The sequence below is a fragment of the Hypanus sabinus genome, chromosome 1, assembly GCF_030144855.1.
Source record: "Hypanus sabinus isolate sHypSab1 chromosome 1, sHypSab1.hap1, whole genome shotgun sequence".
In the NCBI taxonomy this organism is placed as follows: domain Eukaryota; kingdom Metazoa; phylum Chordata; class Chondrichthyes; order Myliobatiformes; family Dasyatidae; genus Hypanus; species Hypanus sabinus.
Window position 1 is genome coordinate 197,354,526 of NC_082706.1, and position 22,516 is coordinate 197,377,041.

At 39.5% G+C, this 22,516-nt stretch overlaps 1 protein-coding gene across 1 annotated transcript in view; it reads right to left on the minus strand.

The window, feature by feature from the left end:
* Positions 1 to 22,516, minus strand: part of csmd3b (CUB and Sushi multiple domains 3b) — a 2,186,187-nt gene that overhangs the window by 1,942,878 nt on the left and 220,793 nt on the right. The window contains exon 2 of the mRNA XM_059983996.1: positions 18,530 to 18,752. Coding sequence (XP_059839979.1) covers positions 18,530 to 18,752 — 223 coding nt within the window. The remainder of the gene's footprint in view (positions 1 to 18,529; positions 18,753 to 22,516) is intronic.

The following is a 22,516-nucleotide window of genomic DNA, read 5'->3' on the forward strand; positions in this document are numbered from 1 at the left end:
ATCCATTCAGAAATCTGATGGTAGAGGGGAAGAAGTTTTTCTTGAATGATTGAATGTGTACCTTCAGGCTCCTGTACCTCCATCCTGATGGTAAGAGGGCATGTCCTGGGTGGTGGGCATCCTTAAAGATAGTGCCCACCTTCCTGAGGCACTGCTCCTTGGAGATGCCTTGGATACCATGGAGGCTGACTAATTGTACAACCTTCTGAAGAAGTATTGAGAAAATGTGTTCGAGCATGGTGGCATAGTGGTTAGTGCATTGCTATGCTGTGTCAGCTGTAAGATCAGGGTGAGGTCTCCAGGGAAAGACAGATTAAGGAAAAGCTCACAGCTCCAGGGACAGAATATGAGATACTGACTTACCTCGAGGTAGTGAAATGAAAACAGAATACAGTTAGAGAAAGTGCAGAGAAGGTAGACAAATAAAATGCAAGAGTCATGAAGAAGTAGATTGGGCGGCTATGAGTTCAAATGTTCAACTTTAAATACCTGAGAAATCTATTCAAGAGTCTGATAGTAATTCTGGATTGAATGCTAGACATAGAGACAGCAAGCAACTAGTGCAGGGGGTGATGCAAGACATTAGAACATAAACTGTTGAAATTAATCTAACTTATATTGGTAATGTTGCAGAAAGTACCCGTTTAATAAGGAAATCCAAAGGATCAAATATATACTCAATATATATACTATATACTATATACTCAATATATATACTATATACTATATGCTCAATATATATACTATATACTCAAATATATACTCAATACCCACCCCCCCCCCCCACCACCCCACCAGCCATGTAATGCTCTCTTCTCGCAACAGCGAGAAGAAGGAAGAAGGCACAGAAGCCTCAGGACTCTTACACCACCAGGTTCAGGAAAAGTTATTACACCTCAACCATCAGGCTCCTGACCAAAGGTGATAACTTCACTCAATTTTACTTGCCCCATCACTGAAATGTTCCCACAACAAATGGACTCACTTTCAAGAGCTGATTTTCCCATGTTCTCAATATGTATTATTATTATTATTATTATTATTATTATTATTATTATTATTATTATTATTATTATTATTATTATTATTATTATTATTATTATTATTATTATTATTATTATTATTATTATTTCATTCTTTTTGTATTTACACAGTTTGTTGTCCTTTGCACATTGGTTGAACACCCAACTTGGTGCGGTCTTTCATTGATTCTGTTAAAGTTACTATTCTATTATGTATTTATTGAGTATGCCTGCAAGAAAACAAATCTTGGGGTCATATACGTTGACATACATGCACTTTGATAATAAATGTACTTGGAACTTTGAACTTTGACTTTGTTGGCTAGTGTGATGCAAACTGGTGAACCCAGTTATCTGAAATTGTTGAATTCAAAATTGAGTCCTGTATCCTCCAACTTGTCGAGATGAAAAATGAAATTCTGCTCATCCAATATGTTAAGCTTTGTTAGAGCAGTGTATGAGGATGCAGGCAGATATCTAAGAGTGGAAGTGGGACAGAAAATTAAAGTGATATCATCAAAGTACAGACACTTTGACATAAGCTTCAGAACAGATGTAGTGAATAAGATAATACATTACAGTCAGAGTTGTTATTGATAATTGCTGCCTCATCTGCCATTTTTCCCTTACTTTTATTAATACACATCTTGGTGGGAATGACAAATATGTTGAATGAATCTCCCATGTTTGAAATTATTATAAAGACACAAAAGGAATTTTTCCACTGGAACTGCATTGTACAATAGAAGAACTTCTTGGAGACAATGTCATAAAAGGAAAAGAAGTGGGAGATCTATTTTATACCAGATGAGAAAGTCGAATTAATACAGGCAGGAAATAAGTGAATTAGAACCAACAAAAGTAATGGGAGAGTGACAATTGCTCCGGAGAGCTGTGATAACATGAAACAAAGGACAACATAATGTCACCAAAGGTCTGATGTCTTTATCAATGCTGAGATCATTTTAATGAGAACATCAAGAAGGAATAACAAGGGGTGGAGATTCAACAACTTTAAGTGCACCAGCATTTCTTTGCTCAATTAAAATTTTCACTGTGTTTTGACATAGTTATGCAAATTTTTACTTTTATGTAATTGGTCCTCTACGTCATGTACACTCCCAGTGTGTTCAGTGGTAAATAGATTAAATTAGATTCACCCCTGGGACATGGCACAATTCCAGTAGAACGTCACACTGATTATCACTTGTTGCAATTGACAATCTATCTGCAAGGTAGCTACATTTTATTCTATGTTTATGATTCTAGAATCAGAAGATGTCAGTTTACAATTGTATCATGAGTGTCACACCTTGCCCATCAGCTTTATGTGTTATAAAGACCATACAAGCATAAGATACAGGAGCAGAATTTGGCTGTTTTTCCCATTGAGTCTGCTCTTCTATTTCATCATGGCTGATCCATTTTCCCTCTTAGCTCCAACCTTCTGCCTTCTCCCCATATCCTTTCAAGTCCTGGAAACTCAAGAATCTTTCAAGTTCTGCCTTAAGTATACCCAGTGACTTTGCCTCTACAGCCACCTGTGGCTACGAATTCCATAGATTTACCACTCTCTAGCTAAAGAAATTCCTCCATTCTAAAAGGATGCCCCATTATTCTGAGGCTGTGTTCTCTTGTCTGAGATTCCTCCACAGTAGGAAACATCCTCTCCATTTCCACTCTATTGAGGGCTTTCAATATTCTTTAGGTTTCTATGAAGTCACCTCTCATTCTTCTGAATACCAGTGAGTAGAAACCCAGAATCATTAAATGCTGCTCGTATGATAAGCCTTTCAATCCTGGAATCAGTTTTGTAAACCTCCTTTGAACCCTTTCCAATATCAGACATGAGTATTAGTTTCTGTTATTTGCTGCCAGTTGAGTGATGCTGCCTCTATCGCCATGTAACTTGACCTACAGTAAATCCTACGAACAGCCTGCTTTGCTGGAAAATTATCAAGGAGATTCATAATTTTCAGTTTTTTGTTGATCAAGAAATTCCTCCATGGAAAGCAATATAAAGAGACCCGTCGGATGCTGGGCCAGTTCACATTCAAGTTAAGTGTCAGATTGCAAGCTGAAGAAAAAATATGCACTATTTGCAACAAGCATTTATTCTAGCCATAATTAAAATTTGAGTAAAATAAGAAAACCTTGAATAAAAACAGTTACAAACTCTGTTTGTTTATAAAACAGTTTGGATCACTTTCTGATCTGGTTTATTTACCATTGAGACAATACTACACGCCTTTTGTTAGGAATTTGAAGGTATCAGACGATAAGTCTGTTTTAGATTATCTCAAATAAGTATTTATTAGATATTGCACTAACAAGTATTGGGGCAGTGAGTTCCCGATGATATTGGTCTTAAAGCTTGGCAGGGGAATTGTTTTGTGGCTGTGTTCTTTGTTTTGTGGCTGCTTGTAAGGGAATGAATCTCAAGGTTGTATAAAATATGCATATTTTGATAATAAATGTAATTTGAACTTTGAACTTTGCTGATTACCAATCAGATGAGACACTCAGTTCATCAGAATGAAGCCTGCAGGTTGGAATGGAATGGATACCAGTCACATAAATTGCCAGGGTGATCCAGATTATTTTTGAGAAGATAATTGAACAGCTACCTTCATAGGATCCATTCCTTTCCCTTATGTTCCTAAGGAACTGATTATAGCCTGCATATCACGCACTTGACTAGTTCCTAATTAAAAAGCAATCAGTAGCAATAGGTTTCCACTTTAACAGAAACCCATTACTAGACAATCACGGCTGGAGTCCTTGAAAAGTGGAGCTGTCCACATCGTCAGTGCGCATAAGTGAATTCAATTGCCATTCCGCCCTGTGTAGCATCATGACAAGGCACTCAAACAGACTTGCGTTCATCCTCTTAAGTACATGTTCTCAAAGTTCCATAATCCTCTGTAGCATTTAAGCCACTACTTACAACCATCAGGCTCGTGATGTGGTATGGATAACCTTATTTATCACTGTTTGGAACTGATTTTATGCTCTGCATACCCACTTTCACAAACTCTTTACAACTCATGTTCTCAATGTTGTTTTTATTTTCACAGTTTGGTTTTATTTATTTTTATTTTATTGCAATACAACGCAGAATAGGCCCTTCTGACCCTTCGAGCTGCGCTGCCCAGCAAGCCCCAGAATTAATCCTAGCCTAATCACGGAACCATTTTCAATGATCAATTAACCTACCAGCTGGTATGTCCTTGGACTGTGTTAGGAAACGGAAGTGCCCGGAGGAAAGCCACGCGATCACGGGGAGAACGTACAAACTCATTAGTGTTTGTCAGTCGTTAACTGTTACAGATTTTGGTAAAATTCTATTGTATTTCCTTTATCCTGTAAATGCCTGCAAGTAAATGACTCTTAAGGTAGTATATAGTAACATATATGAACTTTGATAATAAATTTACTTTGAACATACAAAGTTCACAGCACCAGAACAACATCAATTAAACAACTAAGAGACTCTTCTCCAAACAAAATTACTTCAGTAGCTGATTCCAGCATGTAAACATACGTAAGACAATTGAGAATACATTTGTTTAATAATTTGATAGATGTTGTCCGTCATCGAGCCAGTAGCAAGGTAATGGACATTCAGATTTCTATATCCAATGGTGATGAATACATATCAAGTAAGAGCAGAAGTGACCATGTATTCAACATAACTGGAATGTCATCCCATTATAAGAATGGTACAGAGTAGCACCCTTATGGTTGCTTAAGGTTATTACAGCCAGGGATGGTAGTGGGGATTAGCTCCCAATGGCGTGTGCCTCACAAATCCTCTGACAACTAAGTCCTGCTCCTGGCCTTCATATGTAGCTTAGCTACTAAGCCCGGTGGGACATTTCTACTCACAGAAGAAAGGGCAAAGGTGGGTTACTAGCTTCAGACAGCCATGGTTGGCTGCTCATCTAGGAGAAGGAAAACTCTGATCTTGAACCTCTGCTGCCACTCAAGAAGAAGGCTTTGGGAGCAAACCCCAAGGAAAAATACAGAGCTGCAGTCCCTAAGACAGTCTTTCATTGAGTTTAATGCTGACTGGCAACTCCTGCAATACTGCTGATGCCAGTCAAGATCAGTCTCTGCAGTTCCTTTGGGTTCACCAGCTGTGTGGAGACAGGGAGCTTGCTACATGGGCAACAGCTCAGTCTCCATATTGTATTGCCCAGGCTTGTATATCTAGGCAGCTAAGACAGAAAATCCATAGTCAACTCTGACTGACAGAGACCTCTGACAATGTAGCCATATTTGCACAATACATGTTGTAGTAGTAGTAGTAGTGCAATCACTTGAGTGTGATGTCCTCCAAAGGGGTTGTCTACTGGTGGGTCCTCATGTGACTGTGGAGGCCAATCTGGGATCCACATATCCCTGTGCAATTTATGCAAGATTAAATGTTGGTTGTGTTTAGTGGCTCGGTATTTTGGTTGTTCAGTCTCACCTTCGGCAGCTGGCGCGTGCTCTCTGCAGCAGAGAGAAGGTCACTCTCAGCTCCCTCATGTACAGATTTCTTCCAGTTGTATCTATTGAGTGCACTGTCTTACAAGCTTTTAGATGTAATGTTGAATTTCTTAGGCTGATTTTGTTGTTATCATTGAAGCATTTCCTTTTAACACCCTCACTCAACTGCGAGTAAAGGATCTGCTTGAGGAAATGTGAGTTAGGCGTAAGAATAACATGACCTACCCATTGGAGTTGGTTTTGCTTTATCACCAGCATTTCGAACATCCACGAACAGCTTCTCCACCACAATTAGTGTACAAACAATACAGATACTACTGAGTTCCTCTAACTCAATTCAATCTTGTTTTCTGGTGCTGTCTCTGTGGAGTTTGCCTGTTCTCTTTGAAATCGCATGGACTTTTCCTCAATGCTTCACTTCCCATCATAAAGCGATTTTACTTTATTCCTGGTGTTGATGAGAAGTCATAGGATCAGATGTAGTTGACAGACATGTAAGAGAGAAAAGGTTACAGCGAAGTATTGATGAACAAGAGAGTATGTACATTACAGGGATGACATAACCTATCAATCAGAGTTGGTGTCTCTTTATCATGGTGAAGATGCTGTTCATGTTAGCCTTCTCCAGTACACTGGTGTCTGTACACCTGTCCTTCCAAATATTCCTCAAAATCATTCATAGGAATCTTTGGTGGTATTGTTCCAGGGCTCTCAGGTGTCTACTGTAGGTGGTCCATACAACAATACAGGTCACACTATAACCCAGACTGAGATATTAACTCTTTGCACACATGCTGCCCGACCTGCTGAGTAACTCCACTTGTTTCCATTCTTAGTTCTGACTGGGCCCATTAGTCAGCATTGAAATGGGCCTCTTCACATCCTAAAACTGCTCCCAAAATCCTCAGGAAGATTGGAGTGTTCCAGGACAGTATCTGGATAGGCATATTTTTGCTCTTGTATAATACAGAAGTAAAAGCCTTATGGAAGTTCAAAGTTCAAATTTCAAAGTAAATTTGATATCAAAGTGCATATATGTCACCATATACTATACCAAGATTCATTTTGTTGTGTGCATTCACAGGAGAACAAAAATACAGTAGGATCAATGAAAAACAATACACAAAGACTGAGAGCCATTGTGTATAAGAAGACAAATTGCACAAATGCAATACATAAGTTAACAAACAAATAAAAAATAAATAATGTTGAGAACATGAGTTGCAGATCCTTGAAGGTGAGTCCATATGTTGTGGAATTAGTTCAGTGTTACGTGATTAACATTATTCACACTGGTACAGGAGCCTAATGGTTGTGGGGTAATAACTGTTCCTAAAGCTGATGATGTGGAATCGCAGGTTCCCGAACTTCCATCTCAATGGCAGCAGCAAGAAGAGAGCATGGCCTGGATGTGGGGTTCTTGATGATGGATGCTGCTTTCTTGTGGCAGTGTTCCTTGCAGATGTGCTCAATGATGGGGAGAACTTTTGCTGTGGTCGACTGAACTGCATCCAACTTTTGTTTAAGCTGATTCACAGAGATATTGGAGTGCTCCAGGAAAGTATCATGCCACTTCTCTGGATAAACAACCTTTTGCTCTTGCATATGACTGAAGTAATTCCCTTACAAAATGCCTGCATGTTAATCAATGGTAGGAAAGCAGCCAGGGACGTTAATTTCATGCTCACCCATAAGCAGTAAAAACAAGTTGCTGAAATATTTAACAGATCAGGAGCAACCTTTCTGATGGAGAGAGTTTATTTTCCCGATCAATGATCCTTCTAAAAAGGGCTGCTGCAACAATTGTTCCTTAATGTCCGGTCGATTTGGCACCAGTATTATTTATTTGCCTGAGTATTAATTGCTGTCAGCATTATTAATTTATTTATATGCACAATTTGTGTTCTTTTTCACATTGGTTGTTTGCCAGTTTTGTTATATGGTTGTTATAAATTCTACCCCATTTCTTTATTTTCCTGCAAATGCTCGCAAGAAAATAAATCTCAAAGTTGTGTTTTGTGACATATATGTTGTCACAGAAAAGCAATATCCTTTGTCAAGGACCCCCCACCACCCAGGCCATGCTCTCTTCTAGCTGCTATCATCAGGAAGAAGGTACGGGTGCCTCAGGACTCACACCACCAAGTTCAGAAACAATTGCTGCCCCTCAACCATCAGGATCTTGAACCAAAGGGGATAACTTTACTCAGCTTCACTTGTCCTATCGTTGAAAAGATCCAACAGCCTATGGACTCACCTTCCCCGATTCTTCAACTCATGTTCTGAATATTTATTCTTACTTTATTTTTTATTATTATTTATTTATTTCATTTTTGCATTTACATTATTTTGCACACTGGTTGAACACCCAAGTTAGTGTGGTATTTCATTGATTATTATTCTATTATGAGCTTATTGAGCATGCCTGTAAGAAAATTTACTCCATGGGTCAAACTTTGTTGTTTTTTTCAGATTTGTACGAACGATTTTGAGGACAGAGCAAGGGATTAGGGGCCAGATTAGGATTTAGGGGCAATGGTGTGGGAAATTCAGAGGTGAGGGCAGAGTCCAGCTCAGGGCACTCCTCAGATCACAGGATCACAGGCCAGTGATCCTCGTGTGCGAATGCCAGTGATGTGAAGGTCTAGTGATCGTTTCCAGGTCAACAAGCCCCCACCCCCCAGAACATTGGGCCCCAGTATCAGAGTTCCACGTTGGCAGGAGACATGAGGACCAGTCACCACTCTCCACCTCCCCCCCCCTCCCCCCACCGGCCTGTCAGCAGGTCAGTGAATCCAGAACTCGAGCATGTCATTGGCGAGTTCCGGGCTCGATGCTGAAGATCAAAGCCAGAAGCTTCTCTGCTTTGATACATTTCACTGCATGTTTCAATTAAATCTGAAGCAATTAAAATGACATCAATCCTATTGGGACACAGGACACCTCCAAGTCAGAGAGAGCAGATCGGAACTGAGTATTGATTGACCATTTCTGGTTTGTTTAATCAGCACCATCATTTGCTGTTGGATTCTTGCCTTGTTTTCACTGGCAAGTTTCAGGAAGACTGGGAACCCTTGAAGGTGACATTGAATTTAATTGTGTTAAATTATTGATCCCATTGACGAATTAGTGTACTTTAACAGAAAACCATTTCTCCCAAGCTGTTGCCTGCAACTAGTCAACATGTTTAAGTTGAGTGTGTTGAACTTGTCAGTAACCAGGGCTGGCTTCCCTACATGCTTACAATCTCACTTTGAACCCTCTTTCTGCCACAGTCACACCCACGTTCAAATATACTCCCACAAAATGCTGGAGGAACTCAGCAAGTCTGGCAGTCTCTATGGAGGGAAACAAACAGTGGACGTTTCCAGCCCAGATCCTACATCAGGATTCGAAAAGGTATTCAGAAAAAAATAAACTACTACAAATACATTCATACTGAAATCATTTCAAATGTCAATATTCCATCAAATAAATATTTGAGAATGACCACAAGCGTTTCTTCCACAGATAATTTCTCACAGTGTCTGATCGAAGACTACATGTGCGAAGATAAGACTGGTGCAACATTAACAAGCAAGTTTCACAGAATGAGAAGTGGGAAACCTGTGGAGATATACAATACATTCCTTAGTGCAACACGGGAAGAACCGGTACTGGCAAGATAAAAGATGTCACCACCAGTTTAGGCCAACAGCATTCCAGGAAATGGGGAATTCTATGGTAATAGGTCATTAAATCCCCTTAGTTTTTCTTACGGAGTTTATTCAGCTGCAGGTCAAAGTATGGAAATCATCAGAAATTTCTCCCTTTCAAAAGGGTGTAACAGATTCAATGTTCCTTATTTTCATTTTATTACTAGCTAAAGGTCTCATCTAATCAATGGTTTTGGTCTGATTTTGATAGCAGCAGCACATGTTGAGGAGGAGCAGGGTTTCACTAACAGCACCTTCCAACTACAGGCAGAAGTCTTCAGTCATTTACAGTGGATTCACCTGTCACCTTCCAGCTTGTACTTCTTTCCCTTCCCCCCACCCCATCTTCTTACTCTGATTTCTCCCCCTTCCTTTCCTGTCCTGATGAAGGGACTCAGCCTGAAACATCAATTGTTTATTCTCCTCTGTAGATACAGCCTGACCTGCTGAGTTTCTCCAGCGTTTTGTATGTTTTGAAAAAATAGTTGACATTTTGGATAGAGACCCTTCTTTGAGACGTAGAAAGAAGGGGAATGATGCCAGAATAAGAATGTGGGAGGAGGGGAAGGAGGCTAGGTGGAAGGTGATAGGTGAAGCCAGGTGGATGGGAAAGGTCAAGGGCTGGAGAAGAAGGAATCTGATTGGAGAGGAGAGTGGCCCATAGGATATAGGGAAAGAGGAGGAGACCCAGTGGCAAATAATAGGCAGGTAAGAAGAGATAAAATGTCAGAGTGGGGAATAGAGGAGGGGTGCAATATGTGTTTACTGGAAGGAGAAATCAATATTCATGCTATCATGTTCGAGGCTTCCCAGATGGAATGGGGATGGGAATTGGATTTAAAATATTTGGACACTGGGAAGTCCTGCTTGTGGGAAATGGTGCAGAGGTGCTCAATAAAGCAGTCGCCAAATTGCAATAATGTTTCACCAATGTAGAGGAGGTCATACTGGGAACAATGGACACAATAGACGGCCCCAGCAGATTCACAGTGTTGCCTCAACTGGAAGGACTGCAACCTTGAATTCCAGCAGGTAGTGCTAAGAAAGCTGGGAGTCTGCAGAAGAACTTGGGCAGATTGGGAGAATGGACAAAGAAGTGACAGATGAAACATAATATTGTATATTATGTCTAGGCGTTGTATATAGTGTATAGGCATGCACTTTGGTAGAAGGAATAAATGTGTAGGATATTTTCTAAATGAAAAAAATTGAAAAATCAGAGATACGCAGAGCCCTCGTGCAGGATTCCATAAAGGTTAACTTGCAGGTTGAGTCAGTGGTAAGGAAGCATTCATTTTGAGGGGACTAGAATATAAGAGCAAGGATATAATGTCGAGGCTTTATAAGGCAATGGTAAGATCACACTTGGAGTATTGTGAGCAGTTCTGGGCTCCATAGCTAAGAAAACATGTGCTGGCATTGGAGAGCGTCCAGAGCAAGTTTATTCTTTGAATGAGGGGGTTAATGTATGAGGAGTGTTTGATAGCTCTGGGTCTGTACTCACTGGAGTTTAGCAGAATGAGGGGGAGATCTCATTGAAACCTATCAAATGTTAAAACACTGAGACAGAGTGGATGTAAAGAGGATGTTTCCTATAGTGGCTGAGTTTAAAGTGGAGATCAATAGAGTGTTAGATTGTCAGGGCATCAAAGGTTACTGGGAGCAGGCGGGAGAATGGGGTTGAGAGGGATAATAAATCTGCCATGATGGAATAGTGAAGCAGACTCAATGGGCCAAATGGCCTAATTTTGCTCCTATGTCCTATGGTCTTATGGTGTAAAAGAAGAAGAATCTTTAAAAAGATTTAAAAAGAGCATTTTAAACTATGACGTTATTAAAACGCTGCTGAACTCATTTACCCGACAGAAAAAAATGTACAAAACCCTAAGAACTAAACTAAGGAGGAACAGTCTTTTAGCACATAAATTGGGCTGAGAGTCTGGGATTTCTGCTTATTCCCCTTGTAGTACAACATTACCTCACTCTGAGCCACCAGGGAAATACTGTTTACAGAGCCGTTACCTTTTGGCACAAGGAAACCATCTGATTTGCTTAGTTGTATTACACACAAGAGAAGAGTTAAGTATTTTGCCTCCACTGCTTATTAATAATGTTAACATTAGGCATCATACCAAATATTAATGTGTTGTGATCAGGCATTAAACCAAGTTTTAAAAAAAAGCATCCTCTGTTGTCAAAGACAATTTCACCTATGTGAAAATCTGACCCAGAGCACCACTTTTGATTTTGCTTTATTGGGTAAAAGTGCAAATAAATAAACATCCATTCAATTTAGTCTGTTCTGATGAAAGATCTTTGCCCGACTAACTCTTCATCTTTTAAGAGATGATATCCGACCTGCTGAATGTTTACCACAAAGGGTGTATTTATTTTGTATTTCCTATATCTGTATATCTTTGATCTTCAACCAATATCAGTCTTCCTTTCAGAATTTGCAACAGTTTTAATGACCATCATCCTCATAAAACTGAGTGAAATGAATTGCTCTTATGTGACGTCTGGGAGGCCATTCAGCCCCTTCATGTCTGCACCAACATTCAATAAGATCATGGCGGGTCACTTACATCAGGTCCTCTTCTTTAAACTGACCACGTATACCTTTACAGTACCTTTACCACGTATTCATTTACAGTAATCTTTCATGATGAACACCATAGTGTAGTGGTTAGCACAATGCTTTACAGTACAAGTGTCACAGATTCAATCCCCGGCGCTGCCTGCAAGGAATTTGTACGTTCCCCCGTGAGTGCATGGTTTTCCTCCCACATTCCAAAGATGTGCGAGTTGGTAGATTCATTGGCCATTGTAAGCTGTCCTATGCTTAGGCTAGAATTAAAATGGGGGTTTCTGGCCAGCGTGGCTCAAAGGGCTGGAAAGGCCTATTCTGTGCTGTGTCTCAATAAATCAATACATTTTAAAAAACACGTAGTCCTTTTGCACAGGATGTTCGAATCAATTGTAGCTCTCTGCATTTAGAAAGTTCAGTTCTTTCCTGAATGGCTGACACTTTATTTTGAGACTGTGGTCCCTGGTTCTAGACACCCCAGATAGAGGGAACGTCAATTCTACAACAATCCTGTCAATGGGATTACCTTCCATTCTTCTCAACTCAAGACCACAAGCCCAGTCTGCACCATTTCTCCTCATAGGATGCACCGATCATCTCAGGAATCACACTAATTAACTTGCCAGTACTACAAAACCCTTTCTCAGGTAACGAGGCCAGACCTACGCACAATTTTCCCTCTATAATTGTTGGTATTACTAGTGTGAGTATTAATACACAAGTGGAAAATATAGTTACACAGGTAAGAAAGTGGGAAGTGTATGTTTGAATGGACTATTATTGTACTGGGGGTGTGTAGGGTGTTCAGGGAGGGATTGCACCTCGGGGTGAAGGAGCTGCTTGTTGTGCCCAGTCTTGGACTGCTCACTCACCTTTGGTCTCCACCAGACTCTCAGCTCTCACCTGTGGCTCCAAGTAGCAATTCGCATGTGACAACATCCACACCCCGGTACACTGCTTCAGCAAGCCAGCTAAAGCAGGTGAGGGTAGCTGGTGGCCTAATGACAGCTGAGAAAGGGAAATGCCTGTCCTAGCATGCAAAATCAACTCCGGTGGACTGGGCGGATCAGATCTGCAGTTGGATCCAATGGCTAGGAAAGTAGTACTGCAACACTCCTTGAAGACTTAAGGTGGTACAGAAGACCTCATGGTCATCCTCTACAACCAAGGAAGAGCCCAGTTTCTGATGCTTGTTCGTCCTATTGGACCTGGACTTCTGAGGTTGAGAGAGTGGAGCTGCCCAATGTAATGGCTTTCCTACTCTTCTGCACACGTTTCCTGTCATCGTTGCGTACAACTGTAACCATCAACCAACATTGTCCTATGAACTTGAAGATATTATTGAAGTAGTCACAGAGTCATAGAGCACCACAGTACAGATATAGGCCAGTTGGACCATCTAGTCCGTGTCCATCAACCTGCACCTGGACCATAACCATCCATACCCCTACCATCCATTTACCTATCCAAATTTCTCTTATAAGTTGAAATCAAATCCTCCATCTACCACATTCACTGGAAGTTCATTCCACTCTCTCACCACTCTCTGAGTGAAGAAATCCCCTTTCACGTCGCTCTTAAACATTTCACCTTTCATCCTTAAACCATGACCTCTAGTTCTAGTCTCATCCAACCTCAGTGGAAAAAGCCTGCTTACCCGTCTATACCCCTCAAAATTGTGTATACCTCTATCAAATCTCAACTCAATCTCCTATACCTCAGGGAATAATGTTTTAACCTGTTCATCCTTTTCCCTATAACTCAGGTTGTCAGGTCCTGGCAACATCTTTGTAAGTTTTGCCTACACTTTTTAAATCCTATTGATATTGTTTCTGTAGGAAGATGACCAGAGCTACATTCAATACTTCAGCTTGGGCCTCACCAACATCTTATACAACTTAAATACAGCATTCCAACTCCTGAACTCAGTACTTCGATTTATGAAGGCCAGTGTGACGAAAGTTCTCCTTACAACCCTAGCTACCTGTGATGCTACACTTGAGGAATTATAGATCTATGTTCCTAGATTCCCTTTGTTCTACTGCCCTCCGCAGTGCCCTATTGCTCACTATGTAGGTAGTATCATGGTTTTTCCTCCAAAAGTGCAACCCATCACACTTGTTTGCATTAAATTCTATTTGACAATTTTCCACCCATTTTTCTTTCTGATCCAGATCCAGCAGCAATGTTTGATAGCCTTCCTTGCTGTACACTACACTCCAAATGTTGACGCCATCCACAAATCTGCTGGTCCAATTTATGACATTATCATTCAGAACATTGATATGGATGACAAACAACAAAGGCTCAGTACCAATCCCCACAGTACACCGCTAGTCACAGGACTCCAGGCCTACTGCCACTCTCTATCTTATGCGAAGAAGGGAAGGCTGAATCCAATTGACTACCTCATTTTGAATGTCAAGCTTCTTGGCCAAGCTCCTATCTGGGACCTTGTCAAAGGCCTTGCTGAAGCCCATGGAGACAACTTCCACTAGCTTTACTTCATCATATTAGCACCAAAGCTTAGCAACTATCTCTTGACATTTTTGAGGAATATTCAGCCATATTTTCATCCAGTAGTTTAGCATCTATAGTTAACTTATACCGGCAATATGAAGTTTCATTATAGCGATATAGAAAATGAAGATATAAATCAGGTAATGAGGCTAGTCTGCTGAAGGAAACTTACTCATGTAAAACTATTATGTTTTTGTTAACAGAGATATAAGCTGTTTAATTTTATATTTGTTAATGAATCTGTTTATGGTGGCAAAGTAATTCCATGCAAGCCTCTTGAAGCATTTGCAAGCTATTTTCATAACAAGTAATTTCCATGCTTGCATCAATTATCCAAACTATTTTGGCCAATTTAATATTTTTTGTTAAAAGATTAGAAATCATAAGCCTTCCAGCTCTACATTGCATCCAGTAATTAATACAAGTTACTGTCATTTTCCTATTGGACAGATTTTTGCATAATCAGTACTTTACTGACTTAAAGTAAACCAGCCACTTGAGTTCAATAACTAAATTGTTCACTACGTTTCACTATAAATCAGTAAGTTCCTCATTTAAGCTCTCTATTCAAATTGAGATCTTCAAGTAGGCACATGTTTGCTCACAGAACAGAATGTGTTTCATTTGAGATCAAGTGCTGTGCACCCACAGGAAGTTCTTGAGCTAAAAGACTAGGTACCCAATTGGCCTAACGGCCTAATTCTGCTCCCGTGTCTTCTGGTCTGGCTGGGAAAGCTGTTAAATGACAATGCCAGAGACTTCACAGAGAGGACATCCAAACTTCATGCAGGATGCTTGTCTACGTGCAGGTTACATGTTCTCCCTGAGGTAGTGTGTGATCTCTCAGAGGCTCCGATTTCCTATCAGAAAACCAAAATCAGAATCTTCTTCTCAGATGTTAAAACCATGCTTCGACACGGCCTGACACCTGGAGAACAAATCAGACACTACAAAAATTGTCAGTTTTCATCACCCATTGCCTGAGGAGGATCCTTAACATCAGATGGACTGACAAAGTAACCAAGCAGACACCCTGGGATGACACTAGCCATGAATTCATATGGGTACAAACACACAAATGGAAATGGAGGTGATCTGACCACACCTTGAAGAAGCCAACTAACAACATCACCAGGTAGGCATCAAAATGGAATCCCCAAAAAAGGAGACAAAACGGACACCCAAAATACAGATGGAGGAGAGGCATCGAGGTTGAAATCAAACCACAGGGACACTCCTGATACACCCTTTAGAAACCGGTCCAGAACAGCTAAGGTCCCAGGAAGAATTTCCTCCCACATCCTAAAGAGCTACAAGTCAGTAGATAATTGACCACTTTAAGTTTCCTCTGGTGTGAAGCCAATTGGGAGAATCTGGGGGATGGCATAGTTTATGAGAATCTGGAGGAGGTAAAAGATGCAGTTCTTCTGAGATGAGTGTAAATGGATGCCAGAGTGGAGTAATTAAGCTAAAGGACCTGCATCCATTATATATGACTCTATGACTCTATGTTAGTGTTTAACCTTATTAATCCATAAAACCATAAGACATAGGAGCAGAATTAGGCCATTGGTCCCATTGAGTCTGCTATGCCATTTCATCATGGCTGATCTATTTTGCTCTCAACCCCGTTCTCCTACCTTCTCCCCATAATCTGTTCTGACAAATCAAGAATCTATCAACCTCTGCCTTAAACACACCCAATGTCCCGGCCTCTACAGCCACCTGTGGCAAAAAGATTCCACAGATTCATCACCCCTTGTCTCAAGAAATTCCTCCTCCTCGTCATTCTAAATGGATGCTGCTCTATTATGAGGCTGTGCCCTCCACTACAAGACTTCCCCCACCCCACTCCCACCATAGAAAACATCATCTCCACATTCACTCTATCTCATCCTTTCAACATTCAGTAGGTTTCAATGAGATCCCCCCTCATTCTTCTAAATTCCATCGAGTACAAGCCCAGAGCCATCAAACGTTCCTCATATGACAAGCCTTTCAATCCCGGAATCATTTTCATGACTCACCTCTGGACTCTTTCCAATGTCTGCACATCCTCTCTTAACTAAGTGGTCCAATATTGCTCACAATGCTCCAAGCACAGTCTGGCCAATGGCTTATAAAGCCTCAGCATTACATACTTGTTTTTATATTCTAGTCCTCTCAAAATGTGCCTTCCTTAATACCAACTCAGCCTCCAAGCTAATCTTTAGGGAATCCTGGATGAAGAGTCCTAAGATCGTATTGGTTCCAATAATAACTTATAGTTCTTAATATATTTAGTAACTTCCACAAACTTACAGAGCTTCAAAAGCAAAATACCACAGTTGATACATATCTGAAATAAAACAGAAAATACTGAACACATTCAGCCAGTCAGACACTGTCTTTGAAGAGAATGACAAGAGTAACTTATCAGACCCATGGAATCAGAACTGGTAAACCTCATTAACCTGAAATGTTACCTCTTGTCTTTTAATCCAGTGATACTGTTCAATATTTCCAAAAGTTTGGTATATTCAAACATTGTGTTCATCCATGACCAATACAGTATGAAATCAATGTCTGACCCTGTGCCAAGTACATTTGATTTCCCAGCTTTTAGCTTATGTATTTTGAGAGGACCGGAAGTGACGGCATTGATGAATACTTATTTTTGTGAGATATTATAAACAGCCCACTTTTTTTTTTCCTTCTCTTTTGTTTGTTTTTTTTTCTTTTATATTACTTATTAGTTATAGTTATTAGATTAGATTAGTTAGTTTTGCATTATATTATTTTTTTTTGTTTTTTTTTCTTTCTTTTTTCTGTTTTTTTATATTATACATTATGAAATATTTAGATTTACTATGTCCATACATATATCTTATGGCTTATGTCTTGGTAAACTCATTTATATTCTAACTATTATGTATGTTTTTTTTTTCATATGTAATGGAATGTGTATGTTGGTAATTTCTTTATCAATATATCATCTGTATTCTGTCCATATTACTAATATTAATAAAAAGATTTAGAAAGAAAGAAAGAAAGAAAGAAATGTGATTTACTGCTGCCATTTTTATTTTTGTTCATCAGAACTAAAATGTATTATCTGGCAAAAGTTAATATTCAATAATTTGTGTTGAGACAGTCATTTCCACTCATGGGGAAGGCTTTGGGGATAACCCTAGAGGGAAACCTCTGGAGTCCCTAAGGCAGTCCCTAAGGAGTCCCTAAGGAGTCCCTAAGGCAGTCCTAATTTGACTTAAATGCTGACTGGCAACCCCTGTGATGCAGCTGGTGCCAAACTGTATCAGTCTTTGCTGTTCCTTTGGGTTCATCAGGTGCGTGGAGAGGGGGAGCTTGCTGCGTACAACAGCTTGCTCTCCATATCATAATGTCCAGGCTTACATATCCAGACAACTAGGACAAAATAACCAGGATTGATCCTGATCGATGGATGCTTCCACCACTATTTACAGTTAGTGATCTAATCCACACAAATAACCCTGCAGCATAATGCAAGGCCAAATCAATTTTAATCATATGGAAATGTCACAATTGCTATTTCAGTTATTTAATACAGTTCTGATGTCTTGGGTTTGCATTAAGTTGGCTTCATTCAATTGTTTAATCATTACGAATACACTTCCATTGAAGTTCGCAAATACAAAAAGTTTTCAGATTGTTTTGAGTTTATGACTACCAACTATAGGAAAGATCTTCACACCGACTCAGAGAATGCACCCTACATTCTATGGACTACTAACAACTGAGAGTTAGCAAAGTTCAAGCAATTGATCAAACTGCCATACAAGATAAATAGAAAAAGCTTGAACCACAAGATATACAGCAGATGATTTAATTTCTACGATGATATTTAAAACTAAATTGATCTAAGTTCTGAACAAGGTATTTTCACAAGCTAGTGCACAAGGAACATATCAAAGTTACACCAATGGAACAATGGGGATCATATTATTTAAGAAAATAGTACTTGACCCTTGAGCTGCATTAAATACATCCAACAAAGAAAGAAATTATTAAAAGAGCAGTGGATTTTCTTATGTAGATACAGTTCTTGTAGATAATTGTAGAAACGAATCACTCAAGTTGAAGTTTAATACAGTTAAAGGAAAGAACATTCCTCTGGGGACAAGGTGCAAAGCATCGTATATACATGTCAATCAAAATCAATTTGAATAGTAAAATTGCATCCCATTACTTGCCTTGTCCTAAAGTTTGCAGGATGTGGCTGCCCATCATATAATGCCAGATAATCATATTCTTCCTCCAGAGCAAACGACTGGAACACAATCTGTATTCTGTTGCGTTCTTCTGCTACAATGATCCATGTGCAGTTTGCACCATTTGGATACCCATATGGGAAGCCAGGACTTTCTATCGTGCCATTTAATCCTTGTAATGTTCCTCCACAGGTATAAATAAACCCTGCAAAACAAGAAGTGGAAAAGGATTGAGGTCGATAGCAGAACCAGGTTTATTCATAGAATCACAACACATTAAATGGAGATTGACCTCGGCGAACTCGGCCTTTTCTCCTTGGAGCGACGGAGGATGAGAAGTGACTTGATAGAGGTGTACAAGATAATTAGAGGCATTGATCGTGTGGACAGTCAGAGGCTTTTCCCCAAGGCTGAAAAGGCTAGCACGAGAGGGCACAGTTTTAAGGTGCTTGGATGTAGGTACAGAGGAGATGTCGGGGTAAGTTTTTTACATAGACAGTGGTGAGTACGTGGAATGGGCTGCCAGTGACGGCAATGGAGGCGGAAACGATAGGGTCTTTTAAGAAACTCCTGGATGGGTACATGGAGCTTAGAAAAATAGAGAGCCATGGGTGAAGCCAAGGTAGTTCTAAGGTAGGGACATGTTTGGCACAGCTTTGTGGGCCGAAGGGCCTGTATTGTGCTGTATGTTTTCTATGTTTCTATGTTAATCTGAAATGTTACTTCTTGTCTCTTAGTCTGGTGATACTGTTCAATTTGCTGTATATTTCCAAAAATTTGGAATATTTCAAACATTCAGTATTTGGCCATGATCAATACAGTATGAAATCAATGTGATTTACTGTTGCCATTTTTTATTTTTGTTCATCAGAACTAAAATGTATCATCTGTGAAAAAATAATATTCAATAATTTGCCTTGAGGCAGTTATACCCACTTATGGGGAAGGCTTTGGGGGTAAGCCCCAAAGGAAAACTCCAGAGCTGGAGTCCCTACGGCAATCCTACAGTGACTTAAATACTGACTGGCAACTCCTGTGATGCAAAACACGGAATCTCTTTACGGAGAGTGACGGGGATTGAACATGGGCCACTGATACTGAAAAGCATAGTGCTAACCACTACATTACCCTGCTGCCCAAAGTTATTGTGCAATTTGCTCTTGGCTCTGCACAAGATTCCTTTTGTACATTATATCATTGGATGGTTCACTTTTCTTAAAATTGCTGATATCAGATGAACAATCTAAATAGAAATGTCACAACTTTGAAGAATATATTGGGTTAGAGCATTTGAATTAGCACTTGCAGTGGAGCCCGACATGACTGATGCACATATAAAGAAAATAAATATAGTTCCAATGTATGGTGCATAGTTTTCTACTTGTTAAGTCGTATACCTATTATAGTTGCTAGAAGTGATAGAAACTTTGAGTGTATCTGACTCTTCATTTAGTTTTAGTAAAAACATTGGCCTGGGTGGACCAATACCACCTGCATTATTTTATGTTAGCAATTGCAATGTTAAAATTACCGAGACAAGGAATTGGCATCAGATGTGACCTATTTTAGTTCACTTTCTGGCTTTTGAAAATGCCTGATGAAATTTACACTCAGTGGCCATTTCATTAGGTGCACCTGTACACCAGCTCATGAAAGCAAATATAAAATCATCCAATAATGGGGCAGCAACTCAATGCATAAAAGCATGCAGGCACTGTCATGAGGTTCATTTCTTGGTCAGACCAAACATCAGTATGGGGAACAAATGTGATCTAAATGACTTTGATAATTGGTCACTGACGGGGTGGTTTGAGTATAGCAGAAACTGCTGATCTCCTGGGATTTTCATGCACAACAGTCCCTGAAGCAGAGGTTCCCAACCTTTTTTTAAGCCATAGACCCCAGGTTGAGAACCACTGCTTGAGTGTTTACAGAGTATGTTGTGATAAACAAGCAAAAAAAAATCCAGTGAGTGGTAATTTTGTGAGTGAAAATGCTTTGTTAACGAGAGAGGTCAGAGGGAAATTTTCAGACTGGTTCAAGCTGACAGGAAAGTGACTGAAACTCAAATAACTATGTGTTAAGGAGTGGTGTGCAGAAGATAATCGCCAGACACATAACATATCAAACCTTGATGTGGATGGCAGCAACAGAAGAACACATTTGGGCCACTTTATTAAGTAAATACTTACAGAATAAAGTGGCCACTGTGTGTACCTTCTGCTGAATGCTTCCACAGAAACTAAATTCCAAAGTCCTTCTGAAGGGTATTTGAACTTTCCATAAGAAATGAACTACACTTCACTGTTTCAAAGCACCAGTGTGATTACCCTCAAAGTGACAAAACCAAACATCAGTTGTTAATGAACCCATGCCATGCTCCCACTATTCCACTTCATTACTCAGTCAGTTCACAAAGTTCGGAGTTTGTGCCCGATACAGAATAAAACACATAGGGGTAAACTTTGCAGAGCAAGCATTTTATTTGAGAAGAAAAAAAATGTTGAGCTTTTGGACATTATAATTCATTGCACCCTAGGTTTTCTAGGTATTAAATTCAATGACTGGATGATGGCGCATTACAAATGAGCAAGCTGAATGTTACAGCCCCATGAGAGTAGAGCTTCACAATATTTGACTTTTCAGTAAATGCTGAGATAACATGATGGCTGAAACTCTCAAAACTTGAAACACACATGACACTTTGCTCCCAGTTCAATGACTTCTCATATACATAAATTTGAATACATGATAGTTAATCTCTCCAAATTCATTCCAAGTACAGCTGAAATGGAAATCTATGAGTTTGTATTTTTTTACAACTTCTACCTGGTTAGAGAGGAAATACTATTATTAGTAATGAACATAGGGGCTTAGAAATGTTATATAAATTTTGAAGAGTCATGACCTTAAAATTCAGCAATTTTAATTCTGGTAATATTTCTATCCATCTATCTAATTTAATCTTGTCTCTAAATAAGTTTGACAGGTAATCACACAGTGCCTTGGGCTAAATTGTTAATCATCTTCTAGTTATCCTGAAAACCATATAAACTGTAGGGATGTAAGCACTGTTATACTCAGAAAATCATTCTCACAGAGTTTCTCTACTTGTTTTAATGTTTTTTTTTATGATTTGCAGTACTCATTCATCTAACCAAACTAATGTTCCACTATTTTTCCTTCCAGACAACATCAGTAAAAATGTGGTAAGATAATAGATTTCCTCAATCACTGACTCCACCTGAATAAAGAACAAACTACATTTGTACAAAGCATACTTTAAAAAAAAACTTCTAACATCCTCAAACAGGAACTGAGCAGCTGTGGAGAGATATAGACAGGTTAAGTGAGTGGGCAACGATCTGGCAGGTGGAGTACAAAGTTGGTAAATGCAGGAGAAAGTGAGTAGAAAATAGAACAGATAGTCATATGAATGAGGAGAAACCACTTTTCCCTGAGAGTAATGGATCCGGAGAATTCTCTGCCCAGAGAAGCTATAGAGGCTAGCACATTAAATGTATTTAAGACACAGTTAGATTTTTGCATTACAGGGCAATAAAGAGTTATGGGAAAAAGTCAAATAGTTGGAACTGAGTCCACGGCCAGATCAGACTCTAAATGGCAAAATGGGCTCAATGGGGCAGATGTTGCTATTTCTTATTCTCCCACTTTCTTCATAGAACATTCTTAAAATCATATTCCAATTTTGCCTTTTATTTAGATTAGATTAGATTAGATTCAACTTTATTGTCATTGTGCCAAGTACAGATACAAAGTCAAATTAAATGCAATTAGCATCTAACAAGAACTGCAAAGAATAGTGTTATTTACAAAATAACTGTGAATAAGAAGTAAGTGCTACAGCACACAAATATAAAATGTACTGTGACAGTCCAATATGGGTGCAATACTGTTTAGTGCAGTGATATGAGGTTCAACAGGGTCTCAGCCTCAGGGAAGAAGCTC